The 20,154-nt window shown below is 44.3% G+C and overlaps 1 protein-coding gene and 1 long non-coding RNA gene across 2 annotated transcripts in view; one reads left to right on the top strand and one right to left on the bottom strand.

Annotated features, from left to right (window-relative positions):
• The window catches only part of STAB2 (stabilin 2), a 285,642-nt gene extending 278,551 nt beyond the window's left edge, over positions 1 to 7,091 (bottom strand). Inside the window, exon 1 of the mRNA XM_063927783.1 lies at positions 6,926 to 7,091. Within this exon, the coding sequence (XP_063783853.1) occupies positions 6,926 to 7,006 (81 nt within the window). The 5' untranslated portion in view covers positions 7,007 to 7,091. The remainder of the gene's footprint in view (positions 1 to 6,925) is intronic.
• The window catches only part of LOC134932929 (uncharacterized), a 209,744-nt gene that overhangs the window by 66,819 nt on the left and 122,771 nt on the right, over positions 1 to 20,154 (top strand). The window contains exon 3 of the long non-coding RNA XR_010179534.1: positions 7,161 to 7,413. This is a non-coding gene — a long non-coding RNA (uncharacterized LOC134932929). The remainder of the gene's footprint in view (positions 1 to 7,160; positions 7,414 to 20,154) is intronic.

Raw genomic sequence — 20,154 nt, forward strand, 5'->3', positions numbered from 1 at the left:
ATAACGTGTTCTACCTGACGCAATGTGTATGATAACTTGCTCTACCTAGCGGCAATGTGTATGATAACTTGCTCTACCTAGCGGCAATGTGTATGATAACATGCTCTACCTGATGCAATGTGTATGATAACTTGCTCTACCTAGCGGCAATGTGTATGATAACATGCTCTGCCTGGCGCAATGTCTATGATAACGTGCTCTACCTGGCACAGTGTGTATAACGTGTTCTACCTGGTGCACTGTGTATGATAAAGTGCTCTACCTAGCGGCAATGTGTATGAAAACGTGCTCTACCTGGTGCAAAGTGTATGACGTGCTGTACCTGGTGCAAAGTGTATGACGTGCTGTACCTGGTGCAAAGTGCATGACGTGCTGTACCTGGTGCAAAGTGTATGACGTGCTGTACCTGGAGCAAAGTGTATGACGTGATCTACCTGGATCAGTGTGCATAGGAGGTTCTACCTGGTGCAATGTGTATAAGCGCCACTACTGTGTGGTGTAATGTGAATTGACACTATTATGTGGTCACGTCCCTTCCCTATGGGGAATCTGCCTGCCGCTATGTATAAAAATGGGGAATCTGCCTGCCGCTATGTATAAAAATGGGGAATCTGCCTGCCGCTATGTATAAAAATGGGGAATCTGCCTGCCGCTATGTATAAAAATGGGGAATCTGCCTGCCGCTATGTGTAAAAAGGTAGAATCTGCCTGCCGTAATGTGTAAAAAGGGCACGCTATCTGCCGTTATGTGTAAAAGTGTATGGTGTCTGCCGTAATGTGTAAAATGGGGACACTGTCTGCCGTAATGTGTAAAATGGGGACGCTGTCTGCCGTAATGTGTAAAAAGTGCACGCTGTCTGCCGCTATGTGTAACGAGGGCACGCTGTCTGCCGCTATGTGTAACGAGGGCACGCTGTCTGCCATTGTGTAAAAAGTGTATGCTGTCTGCCGCTATGTGTAACGAGGGCACGCTGTCTGCCGTTATGTGTAAAAAGTGCACGCTGTCTGCCGTTATGTGTAAAAAGGGGAATCTGTTCGCTGTAAGGAGTAAAAGGGTCTCTACCTGGTGTAGTGGTGCTACTGTGCGGCGTAATTTGAAGAATGGAGACTACTGTGCACCGTTTTATGAATTGGTATTATTTTGTGGACACACCCCTTCCCCACGAAGCCACGCCTACGGCGCGCACTGCCCATGGGGTGGACTTGGATGGGATGGGGGGGGGGGGCCCAAAGCATTTTGTTGCACCTGGGCCCACCGCTTGCTTGTTCCGCCACTGGGTGGGGCAGATATAACATTTGCAGAGAGAGTTAGATTTGGGTGGGTTATATTGTTTCTGTGCAGGGTGAATACTGGCTGCTTTATCTTTACACTGCAACTTATAGGCACTACACACTGGCCTATATTCCTCAAAGATATGAACGATCTCGTTCATTATTGAACGAGATAACGTTCATATCTTTGAGTGTGGAGGCACCAGCGATGAACGATGCGCGGCCCCGCGCTCGTTCATCGCTGGTGCCCTGTCGGCTGTGCATGCAGGCCAATATGGACGATCTCGTCCATATTAGCCTGCACTTCAATGGAGCCGTGTGACGGGGGAGTGAAGAAACTTCACCTCCTCCGTCACTGCCCCCCCCCGCCGCCAAGTCGCCCGTCGGCTGTATCCGCCGTCGGGTAGCTCACCGGCGGATCTTTAAATGTATAGGGCCCATTAGATTTCAGTTTGAACACACCCCACCCAAATATAACTCTCTCTGCATATGTTATATCTGCCCCCCCCCCCTTGCAGTGCACATGGTTTTGCCCAACTGCTAAGAAATTTGCTGCTGCGATCAGTCTATTTATTTTGGTTGCAGAATTTAGTTATAAATGAGCTAAAATCAAGAATCAATATCAAAAATCAGTTTCAAAGTACAGTTGAAACTCATGGTAGAAGCTGCTACTACACTGTAGTCACAGGTTTATGACCTTTTATCAGTTTTTCTTCTTATCCACGTGAATCTGCATGTGGCATTTGGTCGTGCTTTCAAATGTGTGAAAAAAAAAATCCATTCAGATTTAGCAGAGCCCATTGTCTATCCTGATAGTTGTGTTCTGATCTCATACTTTCAAAATGTAAATTATTGTGCACTTATTTTTCATTAGTTATTTCAAGTACTGTACATTAAGGGGATCAGTATGAGATCCCAGCGGTCAGGAGACCGATGCTGGGATTCTGAAAACTGGGATCCTGGCGGCGTGCTCAGAGTGTCCCCTAGCTGGCTCGCTGTGCTCGCTTCGGGCTTGGCTACCTTCGGTTGCCACAGGGTTCTTTTCCCCCTCGGGTGGTGGCAGGGACTCCGCCGGTATTGCAGGTTGTGTTGGGATTCCGGCGTCAGTATATTGACTGCCGGGATCCTGTCCAGCGGTCAATTACTGCCTCCCACATTAAGGACCCATGATTTTCCTCTCCCGACTACATATCTGCTTTGAGTGTACACACTAGACGAGATTGTAAAAGATCTCGCTGAGATTGGCCCTTCTGAGCGAGATCTTTTCCTTTCTCGTCAAGTGTGTATGGGCCTTAAGCAGAAAATGCTTATCAGCCATAGAATTGTCTTTGACACAGCATGAATTAGGTGTTGTGTCCTTTAAGAATGGATTTTGACTGATACATCAGAGTAAGAGTATGGGGTGCATTTAATATATGTGTATATATTATATAAACTATAGTAAGCATAACTAGGTGCATGTCAATTTCCATACCTCCCAACGTGACCCTCTACAGGAGGGACACAATGCTCTGCTCCTGGACTTTTTTATGATTGCCATCACCTGTGGTGAAACACCTTCTTATCCATTAACCTGTTCAAATCAGCTGAGGGCAATCATAAATTAAGGAAAAGTCCAGAAGCAGAGCATTGTGTCCCTCCTGGAGAGGATCATGTTGGGAGGTATGAATTCCACAAGATATGGATAAATACATTTTTAAACATGGATTAAAGCCAATACTCTGGTTGTGTTTAGACGTGCTACACTCAGCATTGTTTTACACAATCATCTACAAAACACTAAATTGCTATAGGTTGTCATTTTGTGCTGAATAAAAAAAAAACAATTAGCTGTCACCTGTGTAGTGCAGTGATTGGCAACAGGTGGCTCATCAGACATTCACTTTCTACCTCCTACCTCCTTTTTGCCCTGTCAGTCCTATTCTCCGCTTTATGCCACATTAGCTGCAGTTTGTATTCTCTACTCCACCTGAGGCCCATTATTAGAAGACCAGGGTCCCTGGGAGAATCTTAGTGGGTCAAAGTAGAGAATAAAACTAAACATGGTGCAGATATAACAGCGAGTGATGTAATCACACATTGCGAATGTTAAATGGTACTCCAGCCAATCAGCTCCTAATTGTCATGTATTTGAAAAATTGCAGTTAGGAGCTGATTGGCTGGCACACCATTTAATATTTGTAACGAGTGATAACAAGAATATCACTCCTTGTTAAATCTGCCCCATAGTTTTATCTTAAGCGCAGATTGCTTTACTTCCACCTCATGTGACCTCCACCGCATTATGTGATATACTCCACTCAGCACGGGGTAATGGGGTAATATAGTACCAGAAGCACATGTGAGGTCAGAGGACAGACGTGTATAGTAGTATGCATATTTAATGAAAACAAAATAAACTATTTTTAGGCAGGGTTTTTGGACATGGACATTGAAGTGATGAGTGGGTGGTAGAGGGCATTTAAGGCATTTTGGTGGGAATGATTTTTTTTTTAATGGGCATATAACTTTCTTTATGGCTAAGTGAAGAGGTTTGAGTCGCATGCAGAGAGATCTAAAGCATATTTGGGAGTACATGTGGGGTCTGCTCTAAGTGTGATGTCTTTGTTTGGTTACATCTGTTATTGTAATATACTGAGATTAAGGCTAGTGTGCAGCTCTTTTGAGGGGTGATGTATCAAGCCTAGAGAAAGTGGAGAAGTTGCCACTAGCAACAAATCAGCGTGTAACTGTAATTTCATAGACTGTGCTATATAAAAGACAGATCCTGATTGAACGTTATGGGGTAGGGAAGCACATGTGGCCATGTAAGTGTACATACCGGGATGGCCATCACCTAGTGCAAGTTAGGGAATAAAGCAAGCCAGCCTTTAGGTTACAATGGCAAATGGAGCAACCTCTGACATGCTCAGCTATTCAAAGCTTGGTAAATATGACCTTATTACTGTCCTAATAGAAAGCTATGGTGATGGCCACTGCCTTTGTTACGATGGAGGGGCCCAGCATACAAATCTGACAATAAGGACAGTAAGGAGATGGGAGCTGTAGGTGAAGGATTAGAGGGCTGCCTATGGACCATCACCTTTATAGCTGTTGCATAGGAAAAATAACAGACACTGAGAAAGATGTTTGGCAACCAAAACAAGGATGCAATACTAGACAAATGATCAGTCTTATAAACCAAGAATATTATTTTTGGCAATAAGGGAGTAACAGAGAATGACCAGCTATGTACAATATGAGCATATTATGTAGGTCTGCTTGGAATACCCTGGCTTACCCATTCCAACAACACTGTCTCCTTTCACTAGATAATGCAGATCTAAGTAGCTCTTATGCAATGTGTGTCATTGAAGATTTAATTGCACTTCCGATTGTGACTGTTTTATCATACATTTTTAGCATACGCTTTGACAAACTTTACTTAATAGAGTATATATCAAAATCTATACAACAATATATATATGCTGACATTAATACATATCTTGCAATAGCTTTTTTAGTGCACTTATTTGCTTGAAATGCTCTGTTGTCTTGCTTTATGAGGAAATAAAAGCACTTCTTCAATTATATGGTACAAATGGAATATTTGGTTGTCTGTATCCTACATAAATGAGATAAGCTCTGCTTATTTTAGTGTTATTTAGAACAGTGGTTCTTAAACTTGGCCCTCAGAACCCCACACAGCTCATGTTTTCCAGGTCACCTGTGGATATTTGAAAAGTGACAGTTGGTGATACACCTGTGCCCAGCTAGGTGACATGGGAAACGTGACTTGTGTGGGGTACTGAGAACCTTTTATCTAGAGCCATGAAAGTTTAATTTGTGACTACTGGCTACAGTTCATTTATTTTATTGCAGGCACTTTGTTCAATAATCATTTACATTTACAACATGCAAAATTAGACTCACGAGAACCTGACTTGGGGTGTTCCAACTTCCTATTTAGAGCTTGTAAAAACATATGACACATTTTGATATACCAATGCATAGATTTATCACATGAATCACCTGAGTCACCGTGTCTTAACACTGTATTCAAGATTTTTATGTCATTGTCAACACCAGTGACTGTTACTTTTCTCCTGATAAAACTTCAGAGAAATGTGAACATTAAGCACTGTACTGGTGAGAGGCACTGAGGGGGTTATGTTTCAAGCAGTAAAACAGTGGAGAAGTGGACCAGTGGGGAAGTTACCCACAGCAACTAATCAGCTTTGAGGTAGCATTTATCAAGTACATTTTATAAAAATGAAAGGAAGAAGCTCATTGGTTGCTATGGGCAACTTCACTGATATACTACTCCACTCTTTTCACTGCTTGATACATCAACCGCTGAGTACTGTAACTGTATCTTATCATATGCTATTGGCTGGGGTGAGCCAATAAACAGTTTTGATTTGTAGAAATGAAGAAGGTGCATTCACATTGGATGCTCAGCCTCAGAGCCATAATCTGAAACAGGATTTGTTCTAGATCCAGTCACATTCACAAATATGCCTCACTCACAACAACTCTTTGTACTAAGAGCTGCCGGAAAATAATATCTTTCTTACAACCTAATCCTTTAATCGTTAAAAATACTTTCTTGAATCTGATGAGTGGAAATGTCTTCATCATATTTCAGTTGGAAAATAAATATGTTTAAAAAAAACCCAGATATACAGTATGTGTCAAAAGTAAGAAATGTATAACTCTGCTATAAGGTTGTTTTTTACATATAACATAAGACTGCGTTACTGGCAAGCATGCGCTTTTAAGCTGGGTACACAGTGGAGCGATGGGCACCAGGACAATATGGCGGCCAACATATCCTATCCGTGGTACACATCGGAACGATGTAATGAAGGACGAATGATCACTTGTTCCGTCCATCATTACACGATTCGGCCGGAAACAGACGATATTGTTCTAGTGTGTTCTCAGCATAAGAATAATTCCATCAAGTTTATTTGTTGCACAAAATAATATAAATATTGTACAATATTAAAACGATAGGGTGTGTACACACGGTGAGATCCTTGCTATGCCCGATTTTCACTTGCGATTTCCCTTGAACTCCCCGGAGCCCAGATAACACAGATTTTGACTAACTTTTCTTGAGATGGACTATGTGTGCTTACGATTTTGGCTTATGTGAGATTTTGGCTTATGTGAGATTTTGGCTTATGTGAGATGTCATTGACATGTGAGATGAACTAGATAGTACACCGATCTAGCAAGGATTGACTTGCCTGCACAGTCTATCTTGTCTTGCGTTGCCGACCTGGCGGGACCGCGCATCGGGATCGAATCGGGATCGCAAGGTGACTTTCCCCTTGCAATCTGCACTAACTTTTCTTGCGATTTTGACTATATAGTCAAAATCGAAAGAAAATATCTCACCATGTGTACACACCCATAGACAGACATTTGCAAAGTATGAAAACCAATAACAAATACTGCATCTGATGTTTGGGTTTCTGCCACCAATAACCCCAGTAATCACTTGAGTCACCTCCCACCCTGATTAGTAGCAGTCTGACATTATGTGTGAACTGGCAACAAAACTATTAGTTTTAAACAAAGCAGATTACTTTCATATCTGTTACTTAAAGAAAGCTCACCCAAAAAGCACAAAACAACATAGGGAATGCACTGAGCTGTGTCTTACCTGTGGCGTACTGGACCCTGCACAAAGATTAAAGACTCCCACAAGCACTGACAATATGAAAACCACTGTTCTTTTCTTCATGGTGATGAAGTTATAATTATATCAATAGAGTGAGAAAGCATAAGAACGGCAGATAGTTCCAGTTATTTACACCTCATTGCATGTACTCTCTGTATGTCTACTGTGTGTTTAAATAAATGTGCTAACCCCAGTCCCACCTCTCTTTCCTGTACAGGGGTAAACAGCTGAGCATTTGAAATCTGCCAGTCATAGGAAAACATGCAAGGTTTCACTATTTCATTTGTAAAAGGGACTCTTTGATACAAGCCAAATGGCAGGATATCCTAAATGAGTTGTGGGATGGAGAAATCAAGAAGCTGCTGACATCAGACTCATCTGAACCAGTCTAACTACTGTGCACAACGTTCAGCTGAAGATAAGAAAAAGTAACAATGTATGGCAGTCCTATAACCCTTATTGTATGACAGGTAATCAGAAAACAGTTAGAATAGATAAGTATGATCACATTCTCGTCTTATGTAAGATAATAAAAAAAAATTTCACTAGTGACTTGCTTAAATATGATAGGTCGCGTACTGCTAATAAATTTATATATGTATATCAGTGATGTGCGGTGAGGTGAAGCAGGTGAGGCAGAGCCTTTCCTGTCATACTTAAGTATAGAGTTTTGACTACATAAATTATATGAAAATGACAAAGAATATATTATAAATATCTTTTTAGTATTATTCTAATTTTTTTTTTATAGTCAAAACTCTGGAGTAAAAAGTCTATGACAGGTGTAGCAGATTCTCCCCTGCCTATCTTTTCTGCACATCTCTGATCAACAGTCACCAAATTTCCAGCATTATATACTTCTGCACTTTTGTATAATACCCCCATGTACCCTGTAGCTCATATAATGTCTGTAAATGTGGCTCTGCTGCTGGTGCCTCCTCAGCCATTTACTTCACCGCACTCCCTGATATATATAGGTTTAGGCTGTGGGGGCAGAGGCAGAGTTAGGCTGTGGGGGGGGGGGGGGGGGGGGGGGGATGGAGGTTTAGGCTAAGGGGAGGGGGGTTAGGGTTATGGCTCTCTGCGCCATTTTTTTAAATGGGCAGCACAACCAATCAGGAGCATTCCTCTCCTGAATCCCGGGGCCGCTGCCGCTATCCAGTGGCGCAGAGAGGAGGGTGGGTACTAATTACACGGGCCCAGGTCTGATGGAGGGGCTCAGTGGGTGCCCTCCCCCTTTACCTGGTAGAAGCAGCTGTGGTTCTTCTCCTAAGCCCAGCACACACTGCTGTGTGCTGAGTTGCTGTGTTGCCAGGCAGTAAGTATAAGGTGCCTTCTACACCAGACACCCCCCACCCCAATCCTACCACCACCGCCACTTCCTTCCCCTCCCAAACCCTTTGTGATCTGCAAGCCTTGCCCACAGTGTCGGAAGACAAACTTGAAAATAAAACCCTGATACCTCTAGATTTTTACACACGTTTAAAAATCTGATGTGACAATTGTGATAATTTTTTATCGCAATTGTCAATTTATGAAGCCCATACATCAGCGATGGATTGGGACAATCATCACAACATGATCAAATTGCCCCAACCAATTGTGCTGCAGATATTGTAATTTATCAGGCTAGGCCCTCATAATCAGTAATCACTAAAAAGTATTCCACGGGATCTGGCACCACCGCCACAGGAGATGCTCAATAGGCCCCATCCAAAACAATTGAGAGTGTGCAGTCTCTCAATTGTTTAATTGGCATAATGGTCGGCCAATTGGGCGATCAGCGCCATACATTTCAAATCTTCAGTTCCGACTGGTCGCTGAAATGAAAAATGTTTAAAAATCTGATTTAGCAATCCCGATCAGAATCGACAATTAGGGAACCCCATACATTGCCATTTTATTGGAGCAATCATCAGCAAAATGCAGAATTGCCCCAATTAATTGCATATGCATTATGGGGGTCTTAAGTGATGTTTTCCAGTCTTCAGCTGACCTGTTTTGGTGAGACCCTCACCTCTGCAGCCTCAGTTTTCTGCTCATACTCCTCTGATGTATCTTAGTCTTGTGGGCTTTTCAATGTTCCAATGTTGGGATTGTGAATGGTGTTGGGATCCTGGCGTCAGTATTTTGCCGGGACCCTGATAGGTAGGATCTTGATCGCATCCCAAAGAACCAACCAATCAATCATCTTATAAATGTAATTTTACAGGCTGTGCTAGAAAAATGATAGCAGCTGATTGGTTGGTACTTCATCTGCACTTTACCTCTCTACAATAGTTGATAAAATCTCCACCTGGGCAACAAATAACGTGTGTGCTTTTTTAAAATTTTTATTTAAGTTTGAATTGGATGACTACGCAACCTAGCATATTCAGAGAAAGAATAGTCTTGGTATTTCTGTTGTAAAGGAGCTTTTAGGAGTCAATCATACAAATAATGTATGACCTAAATCCAGCTTTGAAAAATGATACAATTTTTATTCCCCCACGAAGGGTGCGAGTTGCCGTTGCAGTGCTATGTAAACGCCAGCAACAGCACCCAAACTTACACTCCTTGTGGTCTACTGCCAGTCCCGCACATTTTTGTGTACAACCCTATGTGCCTACCCTCCTAGACAATGGTACCCTGGGAAATATTCCAGTTTCCAATAGCCCTTAGTGTTCTGCTGGTCTGGTCTGACTAAGGTGGTCATTCCGAGTTGTTCGCACGCTAGCTGCTTTTAGCAGCATTGCACACGCTAGGCCGCCGCCCTCTGGGAGTGTATCTTAGCTTAGCAGAATAGCGAACGAAAGATTAGCAGACCTACTACTAAATAATTCTTTGCAGTTTCTGAGTAGCTCCAGACCTACTCACAGATTGCAATCAGCTCAGTCCGTTTAGTTCCTGGTTTGAGGTCACAAACACGCCCTGCGTTCGGCCAGCCACTCCCCCGTTTCTCCAGCCACTCCTGCGTTTTTACCTGGCATGCCTGCGTTTTTTAGCACACTCCCTGAAAACGGCCAGTTTCCGCCCAGAAACACCCACTTCCTGTTGATCACACTACAATCACTCGAGTGTGGAAAAAACATTGCTCGAGCTTGTGTAAATCTACTAAGTTTTGTGCTAAATAACTAAGGGGGTCATTCCGAGTTGTTCGCTCGCAAGCGGATTTTAGCAGATTTGCTCATGCTAAGCCGCCGCCTACTGGGAGTGAATCTTAGCATCTTAAAATTGCGAACGATGTATTCGCAATATTGCGATTACACACCTCGTAGCAGTTTCTGAGTAGCTCCAGACTTACTTGGCATCTGCGATCATTTCAGTGCTTGTCGTTCCTGGTTTGACGTCACAAACACACCCAGCGTTCGCCCAGACACTCCCCCGTTTCTCCGGCCACTCCTGCGTTTTTCCCGGAAACGGTAGCGTTTTTTCCCACACGTCCATAAAACGGCCTGTTTCCACCCAGTAACACCCATTTCCTGTCAATCACATTACGATCGCCAGAACGAAGAAAAAGCCGTGAGTAAAAATCCTAACTGCATAGCAAATTTACTTGGCGCAGTCGCAGTGCGGACATTGCGCATGCGCATTAAGCGGAAAATCGCTGCGATGCGAAGATTTTTACCGAGCGAACAACTCGGAATGACCCCCTAAGCGCATGCGCGCTGCGTACCATGCACATTTTCCACCTAATCGCTCCGTTGCAAAAAAAAGGCAACAAGCGAACAACTCGGAATGACCACCTAAGACAGAAGGGCAAACGTGACTTCTCAATTTGTGGTGAAAAGAAAGAGGGGCACTTATACCAGTCACTGGGGTGGGGTGGGGTGGGGGGTTCACGAGTATCAGAAGTTGCTCCTGTGTTCGAATAAGGCTTACAGCAGACATCCGTAGATGTGCTGCCTTGGCCCTGGATAACATGAAGTGTGATAGCAAAAAAATATAAAGTCATGCATATTAAGAGAAGCAGAATTAGGTAGACTATACAGAATGCACAGAATAAGAAGAGGTCAATGAGAACTACATACAAGACAAGGTACTGCAGATGGAACTGTGCACTGAAGTTACACATTCTGAAGACTGAACACCTCCAAGGACTAATCTTTACAAAGATACAGTAATTTGACAGTATTTCCTCACAAATATTCACTTCAAGAACATTATTAGAATATTTTATTTCAAAACACGTGATGTTCAGCATTTCAATGTATACATACTTTCCATGTGCATTTTTACCTCACAAACTCTTTTGCTCTAAAACAATGTATAAAATAATACAACCATTGCCAAATAAGTTACTCAATTTATGTCCATCCCTGCCTCACACAGAAACATAAATATTGAAATTACATTTTTGTCCCACAAGAGCGCACTTACTGTAAATAGAACAGACCATGCCCCCCACCATGTGCATCTCTTATGGGCACATTCATTCATTTTTGATGGGTAGCTATTATTAAAGATATCTTATTACTGCAATTCACGGCAATATATCACTCCTGAGTCGCCGGGACAGGGGCTCCTGTGATCAGTAAGGAGAAAAATGACTGTATATAGTATACTATGGATCCCTCTCTCAAAGCAATATGCAGTAAGTAGCCCGTACTTGCGTGGGTTTCCTCTGGGTACTCCGGTTTCCTCCCACAATCCAAAAATATACTGGTAGGTTAATTAGATCCCAACAAAATTAACCCTAGCGTGAATGTGTGTGTGTGTGCATGTGGTAGGGAATATAGATTGTAAGCTCCACTGGGGCAGGGACCGATGTGAATGGGCAAGTATTCTCTGTACAGCCCTGTGGAATATGTGTGAGCTATATAAATAACTGGTAATAAATAATAGGCTAACGCTTCGCATTCCGGAGCTTAGTAAACGCACCATTGAAGCAGCTCCCATAGCTCACAAAAATGTTTGTTTTCCGCAACTATGATCTGATAAATAAGCCCCATAATGCCCTAATTTACATAATGTAATTAGTAATGTATAATATTAAAAAAACATACAGGATTGCATAAAAGAAAGAGTATTAGTTTACATGAAACACCCCCCCCCCCCCCCCCCCCCCCCATATAAACAGGTGATAGTGAAATAGATATATTAATTTAGGTAAAAAGAAATGTAATTTCTCATTAGCCACCATGTTACTTACCGAGCCTAATAAAACAAAAACTCCAAAAACAGTCCATCAAGTTCCACCTATTATTTCTGTTGGTAATACTATTATTTTTCATCCTGGTCATCTGCTTAGTGTGTGTCCCTTTTCCATTAATAATTAGCAAAAGTTGCATATGGATTCACAAAATAATACATACAGTTCTGTATGTCCAACTTAATGCACCTAGCAGTGCTGGACACCACTGGATACTGTATGCCCCAGTGGGTACATGCTCACTGGATGAAGGCTATACATGCTCACTGGATGAAGCAGGACACTCCCCCCGGTTTTTTGACCCACACCTATATACCTGAAATTGTGTTTCAATTAGGCAAGTATGTCTGATTAGAGAGCTCTAAGTGGTTCATGTGCCTAGGAGGGGGACTTTTTCAGAAGGTGCCCTACAGAGATATACTGTATGAAGAGATGTTACATAAGGAGGAGTTCCTTTTACTATTTATTTATTTTGTTTTATTTGATGTTTGCAAATTATGGTATTTTGCAAAAAAAAAAGTGAGGAAGGCTGCACAGTTGGAGCACCTCCATTGAGTGTCTTTTACCCTTTTGTATTAAGTATAGCAGTGGCAGAACTTGCAAGTGGAGGGCCCAGCTGCAAAAATATGCTCTGGGTCACTCTCTTCCACCCCACGGGGAGAAGCAGTGGGCGACAGTGTGAGAGGCCGTGTGTGATGGAGAGGCAGTTGGTGACTGGGGAATCAGTGGGTGACAGGTACAGGTAGCTGGGAGAGCCAGTGGATGATTGGGGAGGCAGTAGGTAACGGAAAGAGGCAGAGGGTGGTAGGGGCAAGGCAGTGGGCATAGGATGGTTACTGGTGAGTCTGTGTGCATTGGAGAGATAAAGGGTGACAGGTGAGAGGCAGTGGATGTTTGGAGAAGGAATGGGTGACTAGGAGAGGCAGCGGGAGGCAGTGGATGGTAGGTGCAAGTCTGTAAGCTTACACAGACATTTTTGTCAACTTGCACTACACCGAATAATCGGCTGACAAAATCAGGTGCTGTGGAGTATAAATAAGAAGGAGGAGGAGCTGAGAGAGTGGCCCCTCCTTCCCTTCCAGCCAGTCCGTCCCTGTCAGCAATAAAGGTGGAAGTTGGAACTTAGAATCAGGCACAGGCACGAGGCAGCACTACCAAGTCTGGGATAAGGAGCAGACATGAGAGGGGAGGACAGGGGAGAGTGACCACTCCTCCCACTCTGGCTGGGACTCGAATGGTGAACACTTACTGACTGTTCTTTCCAGGCCCGGCAGCAGCTGCGCTGAGTTATTGTACAGAGACTCTGGAGCACTGGTGGCAGGCGCAGCACTGGCGGTAGCATATATTGAATCAGTGTGACTCATTGTACTGCTGTGGGCCTCCTCACTGCGTTGGGCCCCAGTGCAGAGCACCAGCTGCAACGCCAGTAGTTCTGCCACTGATGTATAAAGCTCTCTGCACAGTGGTATTACAGGTCATAATTGTCACTGCCTGTTTGCATCTAAAATTTGTGTGATGTCTAATACCCCTTTGCACCACTGCAATAACCTGCTTTATTGACAGGTTAACCCGGGTTATTGCTCGTTGTGTGAAAGGGTCCCTGAACAATAACCCGGATCCAGGGAGCCAGGAATCCAACCCGGGTAGCAAGCAGGGTTGGTCCCGGGATGGACCCAGGTTACGGGGCAGTGTTTAGCAGGTGACACCCTATGGAGAGCTATCTCCAAGTGCCGGCAGAGGATAAGCCCTGGCAATAACCCAGGTCTATCCTGCAGGGGTGTAGTATGGCTGACCGGCGGTCAGGAGACCACCGGTCAGCTTACCGACGCCGGGATCCCGGCAGCATACCGATGCCCGGATACCGGCGGGGAGGGGCGAGTGCAGCAAGCTCCTTGTGGGCTCGCTGCACTCGCCACGCTGTGGGCTCGGTGGTGACCTGCGGTCGCCACGGGTTCTATTCCCACTCTATGGGTGTCGTGGACACCCACGAGTGGAAATAGTCCCTGTTGGTCGGCATGCCGACCATCGGGAGAGTGAGGGGTCGGGATGGTGGAGGAGGTCATGTGACTGTCGGTCTCCCGACCGCCGGTCACATGAATACCACCCATCCTGCAGTGTGAAGGGGATTCAAGCCACTGTGACACAGCTTAAACCCGTGGTTAGTATCCTAGGCTGGTCCCAGGATTTTGGTGTGGAAGGGGTATAATCAAAATGGTCTTGATCAGTATTTTGCATTATGGTGAAAGTGATCAATAACATGACTGCTATTGGTTTGTGTAGAAATTACTGTTACATTAATAGGAACCCCTCTGGAGTCTGGAAATGATGTGTTGCTCACCAACTTTCCAGTTATTGTGTAAGCTGGCCAAGCGTACTTATGACTAAAGTGAAAAGTAATCCTGCATGTCACGGTTCTTGCCAAAAACAGTATCCTACCATGTATGGCTAGCTTAAGAACTACAAGTTCACTGGCACCTATATGTACACCTGAACTTTTAGTAAATTATCCCTTTTGGGGTCCTCTGATGAAGACCTAGAGGACCATTAGACTCCATGCCACAATGGAGCCTTCTCCAAACACTAGAAGTACAGAGGATCTATCTACTCTCCAACCATTGGATCCCCCAATAATGCGGTTAGTATTACATCAGTGTATGAGACATCACTAAACTTTATACAGTATTTTGTCTCTTTCTTAATCACATTTAAACTAACTGACCATCCACTACATTGCTATGAACCATATTTCTTTTTATTTGACATAAATAAATGACTTTCAGCTATAGCAGCTCAGTACTGGAATACGTGGGGCTGATTTTGTAAAACATGTTATTAAAATCTTAAATATTGGGGGTGGTGGTGTGTTACAAAGTTCCCTAAATTCCCTGTCATTATGAATATATACAATTTACCTCCTGCTTCTCCATGCATACAGTATGTATACAGAGGCGTAACTAGGGTTTTCGGAGCCCAGGGCAAGATGGAAAATGCCCCCCCCCCCAACACACAAAAAGAAGCATGCGCGCGCGCCAAAGGCGCGCGTGGTGGAAAAATGGGCGTGGTCACACACCAGAAGGGGTGTGGCCACGCTCCAGAAGGGGTGTGGCCACTGAAAATGGCCCACAGTGCCAGTTACATTGCCCCACAGTGCCGGATACATGCCCCACAGTGCCAGTTATATTGCCCCACAGTGCCGGATACATTGCCCCACAGTGCCAGATACATGCCCCACAGTGCCAGTAACATGCCCCACAGTGCCAGATACATGCCCCACAGTGCCAGGCCCCACTCAGTGCCAGTTACATGCTCCATTTGGTGCCAGTTACATGCCCCACAGTGCCAGATACGTTGCCCCACAGTGCCAGTTACATTGCCCCACAGTGCCAGTTACATTGCCCCACAGTGCCAGATACATTGCCCCACAGTGCCAGTTACATGCCCCACAGTGCCAGATACATGCCCCACAGTGCCAGGCCCCACTTGGTGCCAGATACATGCCCCACTGTGCTGCCGGACCCCCCGTGCAGCCGGACCCCCCCGTGCCACCGGACCCCTCCCCCCCGGTCACTTACCGGCCGCTTGTTGATGTTGCTCTGTGAGGGGAGGAGAGCGCAGCGCCTCTCCTTCCCCTCACCGCTCCAGGTCTCCGGCGGCTGTCTGGCGCCGGTTCGCTAGCCAATCAGAGCTCGCAGACCGGCAGCCAATCAGGAGCCGGTCCGCAAGCTCTGATTGGCTGACGCCGGAGACCGGACACAGCAGCACTGCTGGCAGCGCTGCTAGTGCTGGCAGTGGCGGTGAGGGGAGGGAGAGACGCTGCGCTCTCCTCCCCTCACATTTAGGGTTGACGGGGGCGAGTGGGGCATGATGCCCTGGATGCTGGCGGCGCCCCCCTCTCCTGGGCCTGCCAAGGCACCCAGGGCACGTGCCCCACTCGCCCTACCCTAGATACGCCTCTGTTTGTATATCTATAGCAGCAGATGTCCAAGGGTAAAAAAAATTCCACTTTTCTGTTACCCTGCTGTAGGTGAAGCTGGGGCTTATGTCCCATATGCCAATCATCCGGCCAAGGTATACATCTATTTTGACTTAAAGTCTCTTGCACACAGACAAGTGTACGATTTTTGCCAGTAAATATGTAGACAAATTTTATATGGACACAACAATGCCGACATCAGTATGCCAACACAAGTACAAATGTTAGTTAAAGTATGTTAATTGTGTTGGAAGTATAACTTTAAACATGATGCTTTATAATCATTTAGAAATTAATGCTGCCAACACGTTGAAAATGCTTTAGCTAACATTAGAACCATGTTGTCATACTGACTTTTCATGTTTAGACGGTTTGTTGACATATTCACTGTCGACAAACTGACTACATCCCAGCTGAAGTTAACATTTTGAATAAATGTTGACTATCAAGTATACAGTAACAGAACTGCAAAACTGTAGGCCAGAAAGTCAGCTGTGGCAGTGTTACCCCAGTTTATATTTATTTAAAAAGATCACCGTGAGATCTGGTACTTATGGGTCTACCTACATATGGACCAAAATTGAAGACTGCAGAAGCCAGGCCCTGTGCAGTATTTTAGGTTATATTAGTGCATAATCTAACAAGTGCCGGCTCCTACATAGGTGTACAGGGGGGCTGCCACTGGCCCTGATGCCTGGTCACTGCCTCCAGGTCTCCACCTCCTGCCTGGTCCCGGCTCCTGCACAATGTAGCTGACAGGCACCGGGGCCAGTGTATGCGCAGTAGCGGCGACAGTACTGCGCAAGAACAAAACCCCTGCTTCTATGGACTGCATTAGCTGCAGCCTATATAAGCTGGCTAGGGCAGCCCGAAAGGTCTGGCAGTACCAGAGGGAGGAAACACCTCCCATTTGGACTGCCTGTCCTGTGGGTGACTGGCAGGTAGGACATCCAATAGGAAGCCACTGCCAGTCACAGTGTAGCAAGTGCAGTCTCAAGGACTGCTTCTGGCTCACTGACACTGAGCTGGGTGGCGGATTTTACTGGGGGGGGGGGGGGGGGGGGGGGAATCTAACTCTGATTCTGCCTTAATGTTGAAATATGATTATGATGTTGAGGTGGAAAATTTGCAGTGGCATATATTTCGCACTCTTTGTACATAAGTATACATAATCAGAGTAATTAATTACATTTACATGTAGCTACTAGCTTTAGGTAGTAATCATTAGTCAATCATCACTACATGGTAATCTGAAGTCATAGGCTCAAATAAGTAGTAAATTGTAGAAAAGGTTGTATTCTATTGTTTTAGTGAACTATTTTAAGCTATTCGGATTGCTTTTTATAAGTGAATTGATTATTTCTAGATTGACGCAGGTCATTTATTTTCTAACAGAACATTTCAGGACAAATACGCTCATGCATAGGTGCAAGTAAATAGTGCACTTGTCAGCATGTGCTAGTAGTTGTTTTTATAACATTCAGTCCTATAAAAGGAGCCCAGTTTTTCAGGAGGAACTGAGAAAACAAAGGAACTTCCTGCACAGTCATCAGATCCTTGTTGATTAGTTGGATAGCAAAGGAAAACATGTGTTCCATCAATAAATAGGGGACTATATGCACACATGATACATATTGGTCAACATTTATTATGATAAATTACAGACTAAGCATAGAAAATGTTTATTATAACTAGAGATGAGCGGGTTCGGTTTCTTTGAATCCGAACCCGCACGAACTTCACTTTTTTTTCCACGGGTCCGAGCGACTCGGATCTTCCCGCCTTGCTCGGTTAACCCGAGCGCGCCCGAACGTCATCATGACGCTGTCGGATTCTCGCGAGACTCGGATTCTATATAAGGAGCCGCGCGTCGCCGCCATTTTCACTCGTGCATTGAGATTGATAGGGAGAGGACGTGTCTGGCGTCCTCTCCATTAGAATAGAGATAGATAGATTAGATAGAGAGAGATTGTGCAGAGTCGCAGACAGAGTTAGTTTACCACAGTCAGTGACCAGTGCAGTTGCTAGTTAACTTTTATTTAATATAATATATCCGTTCACTTCTCTCTGCTATATCCGTTCTCTGCCTGAAAAAAAAAACGATACACAGCACAGTCAGTCACACAGTGTGACTCAGTCTGTGTGCACTCAGCTCAGCCCAGTGTGCTGCACAGTCATCAATGTATAAATTAAAAGCTTATAATTAATTGTGGGGGAGACTGGGGAGCACTGCAGGTTGTTAGCAGGAGCCAGGAGTACAATTATATTAATTAACAGTGCACACTTTTGCTGCAGGAGTGGTGACCAGTGCCTGACCACCAGTATAGTATTGTTGTATACTACTAATATCTCTTTAAATATCAACCAGTCTATATTAGCAGCAGACACAGTACAGTGCGGTAGTTCACGGCTGTGGCTACCTCTGTGTCGGCACACGGCAGGCAGTCCGTCCGACCAGAATTGTATTATTTATTATTATATACCTACCACCTAACCGTGGTTTTTTTTTCATTCTTTATACCGTCATAGTGTCATCCTAATTGTTACGAGTATACTACTATCTCTTTATCAACCAGTGTACAGTGCGGTAGTTCACGGCTGTGGCTACCTCTGTGTCGGCACACGGCAGGCAGTCCGTCCGACCAGAATTGTATTATTTATTATTATATACCTACCACCTAACCGTGGTTTTTTTTTCATTCTTTATACCGTCATAGTGTCATCCTAATTGTTACGAGTATACTACTATCTCTTTATCAACCAGTGTACAGTGCGGTAGTTCACGGCTGTGGCTACCTCTGTGTCGGCACACGGCAGGCAGTCCGTCCGACCAGAATTGTATTATTTATTATTATATACCTACCACCTAACCGTGGTTTTTTTTTCATTCTTTATACCGTCATAGTGTCATCCTAATTGTTACGAGTATACTACTATCTCTTTATCAACCAGTGTACAGTGCGGTAGTTCACGGCTGTGGCTACCTCTGTGTCGGCACACGGCAGGCAGTCCGTCCGACCAGAATTGTATTATTTATTATTATATACCTACCACCTAACCGTGGTTTTTTTTTCATTCTTTATACCGTCATAGTGTCATCCTAATTGTTACGAGTATACTACTATCTCTTTATCAACCAGTGTACAGTGCGGTAGTTCACGGCTGTGGCTACCTCTGTGTCGGCACACGGCAGGCAGTCCGTCCGACCAGAATTGTATTATTTATTATTATATACCTACCACCTAACCGTGGTTTTTTTTTCATTCTTTATACCGTCATAGTGTCATCCTAATTGTTACGAGTATACTACTATCTCTTTATCAACCAGTGTACAGTGCGGTAGTTCACGGCTGTGGCTACCTCTGTGTCGGCACACGGCAGGCAGTCCGTCCGACCAGAATTGTATTATTTATTATTATATACCTACCACCTAACCGTGGTTTTTTTTTCATTCTTTATACCGTCATAGTGTCATCCTAATTGTTACGAGTATACTACTATCTCTTTATCAACCAGTGTACAGTGCGGTAGTTCACGGCTGTGGCTACCTCTGTGTCGGCACACGGCAGGCAGTCCGTCCGACCAGAATTGTATTATTTATTATTATATACCTACCACCTAACCGTGGTTTTTTTTTCATTCTTTATACCGTCATAGTGTCATCCTAATTGTTACGAGTATACTACTATCTCTTTATCAACCAGTGTACAGTGCGGTAGTTCACGGCTGTGGCTACCTCTGTGTCGGCACACGGCAGGCAGTCCGTCCGACCAGAATTGTATTATTTATTATTATATACCTACCACCTAACCGTGGTTTTTTTTTCATTCTTTATACCGTCATAGTGTCATCCTAATTGTTACGAGTATACTACTATCTCTTTATCAACCAGTGTACAGTGCGGTAGTTCACGGCTGTGGCTACCTCTGTGTCGGCACACGGCAGGCAGTCCGTCCGACCAGAATTGTATTATTTATTATTATATACCTACCACCTAACCGTGGTTTTTTTTTCATTCTTTATACCGTCATAGTGTCATCCTAATTGTTACGAGTATACTACTATCTCTTTATCAACCAGTGTACAGTGCGGTAGTTCACGGCTGTG

Source organism: Pseudophryne corroboree, chromosome 6, assembly GCF_028390025.1.
Source record: "Pseudophryne corroboree isolate aPseCor3 chromosome 6, aPseCor3.hap2, whole genome shotgun sequence".
NCBI lineage: Eukaryota > Metazoa > Chordata > Amphibia > Anura > Myobatrachidae > Pseudophryne > Pseudophryne corroboree.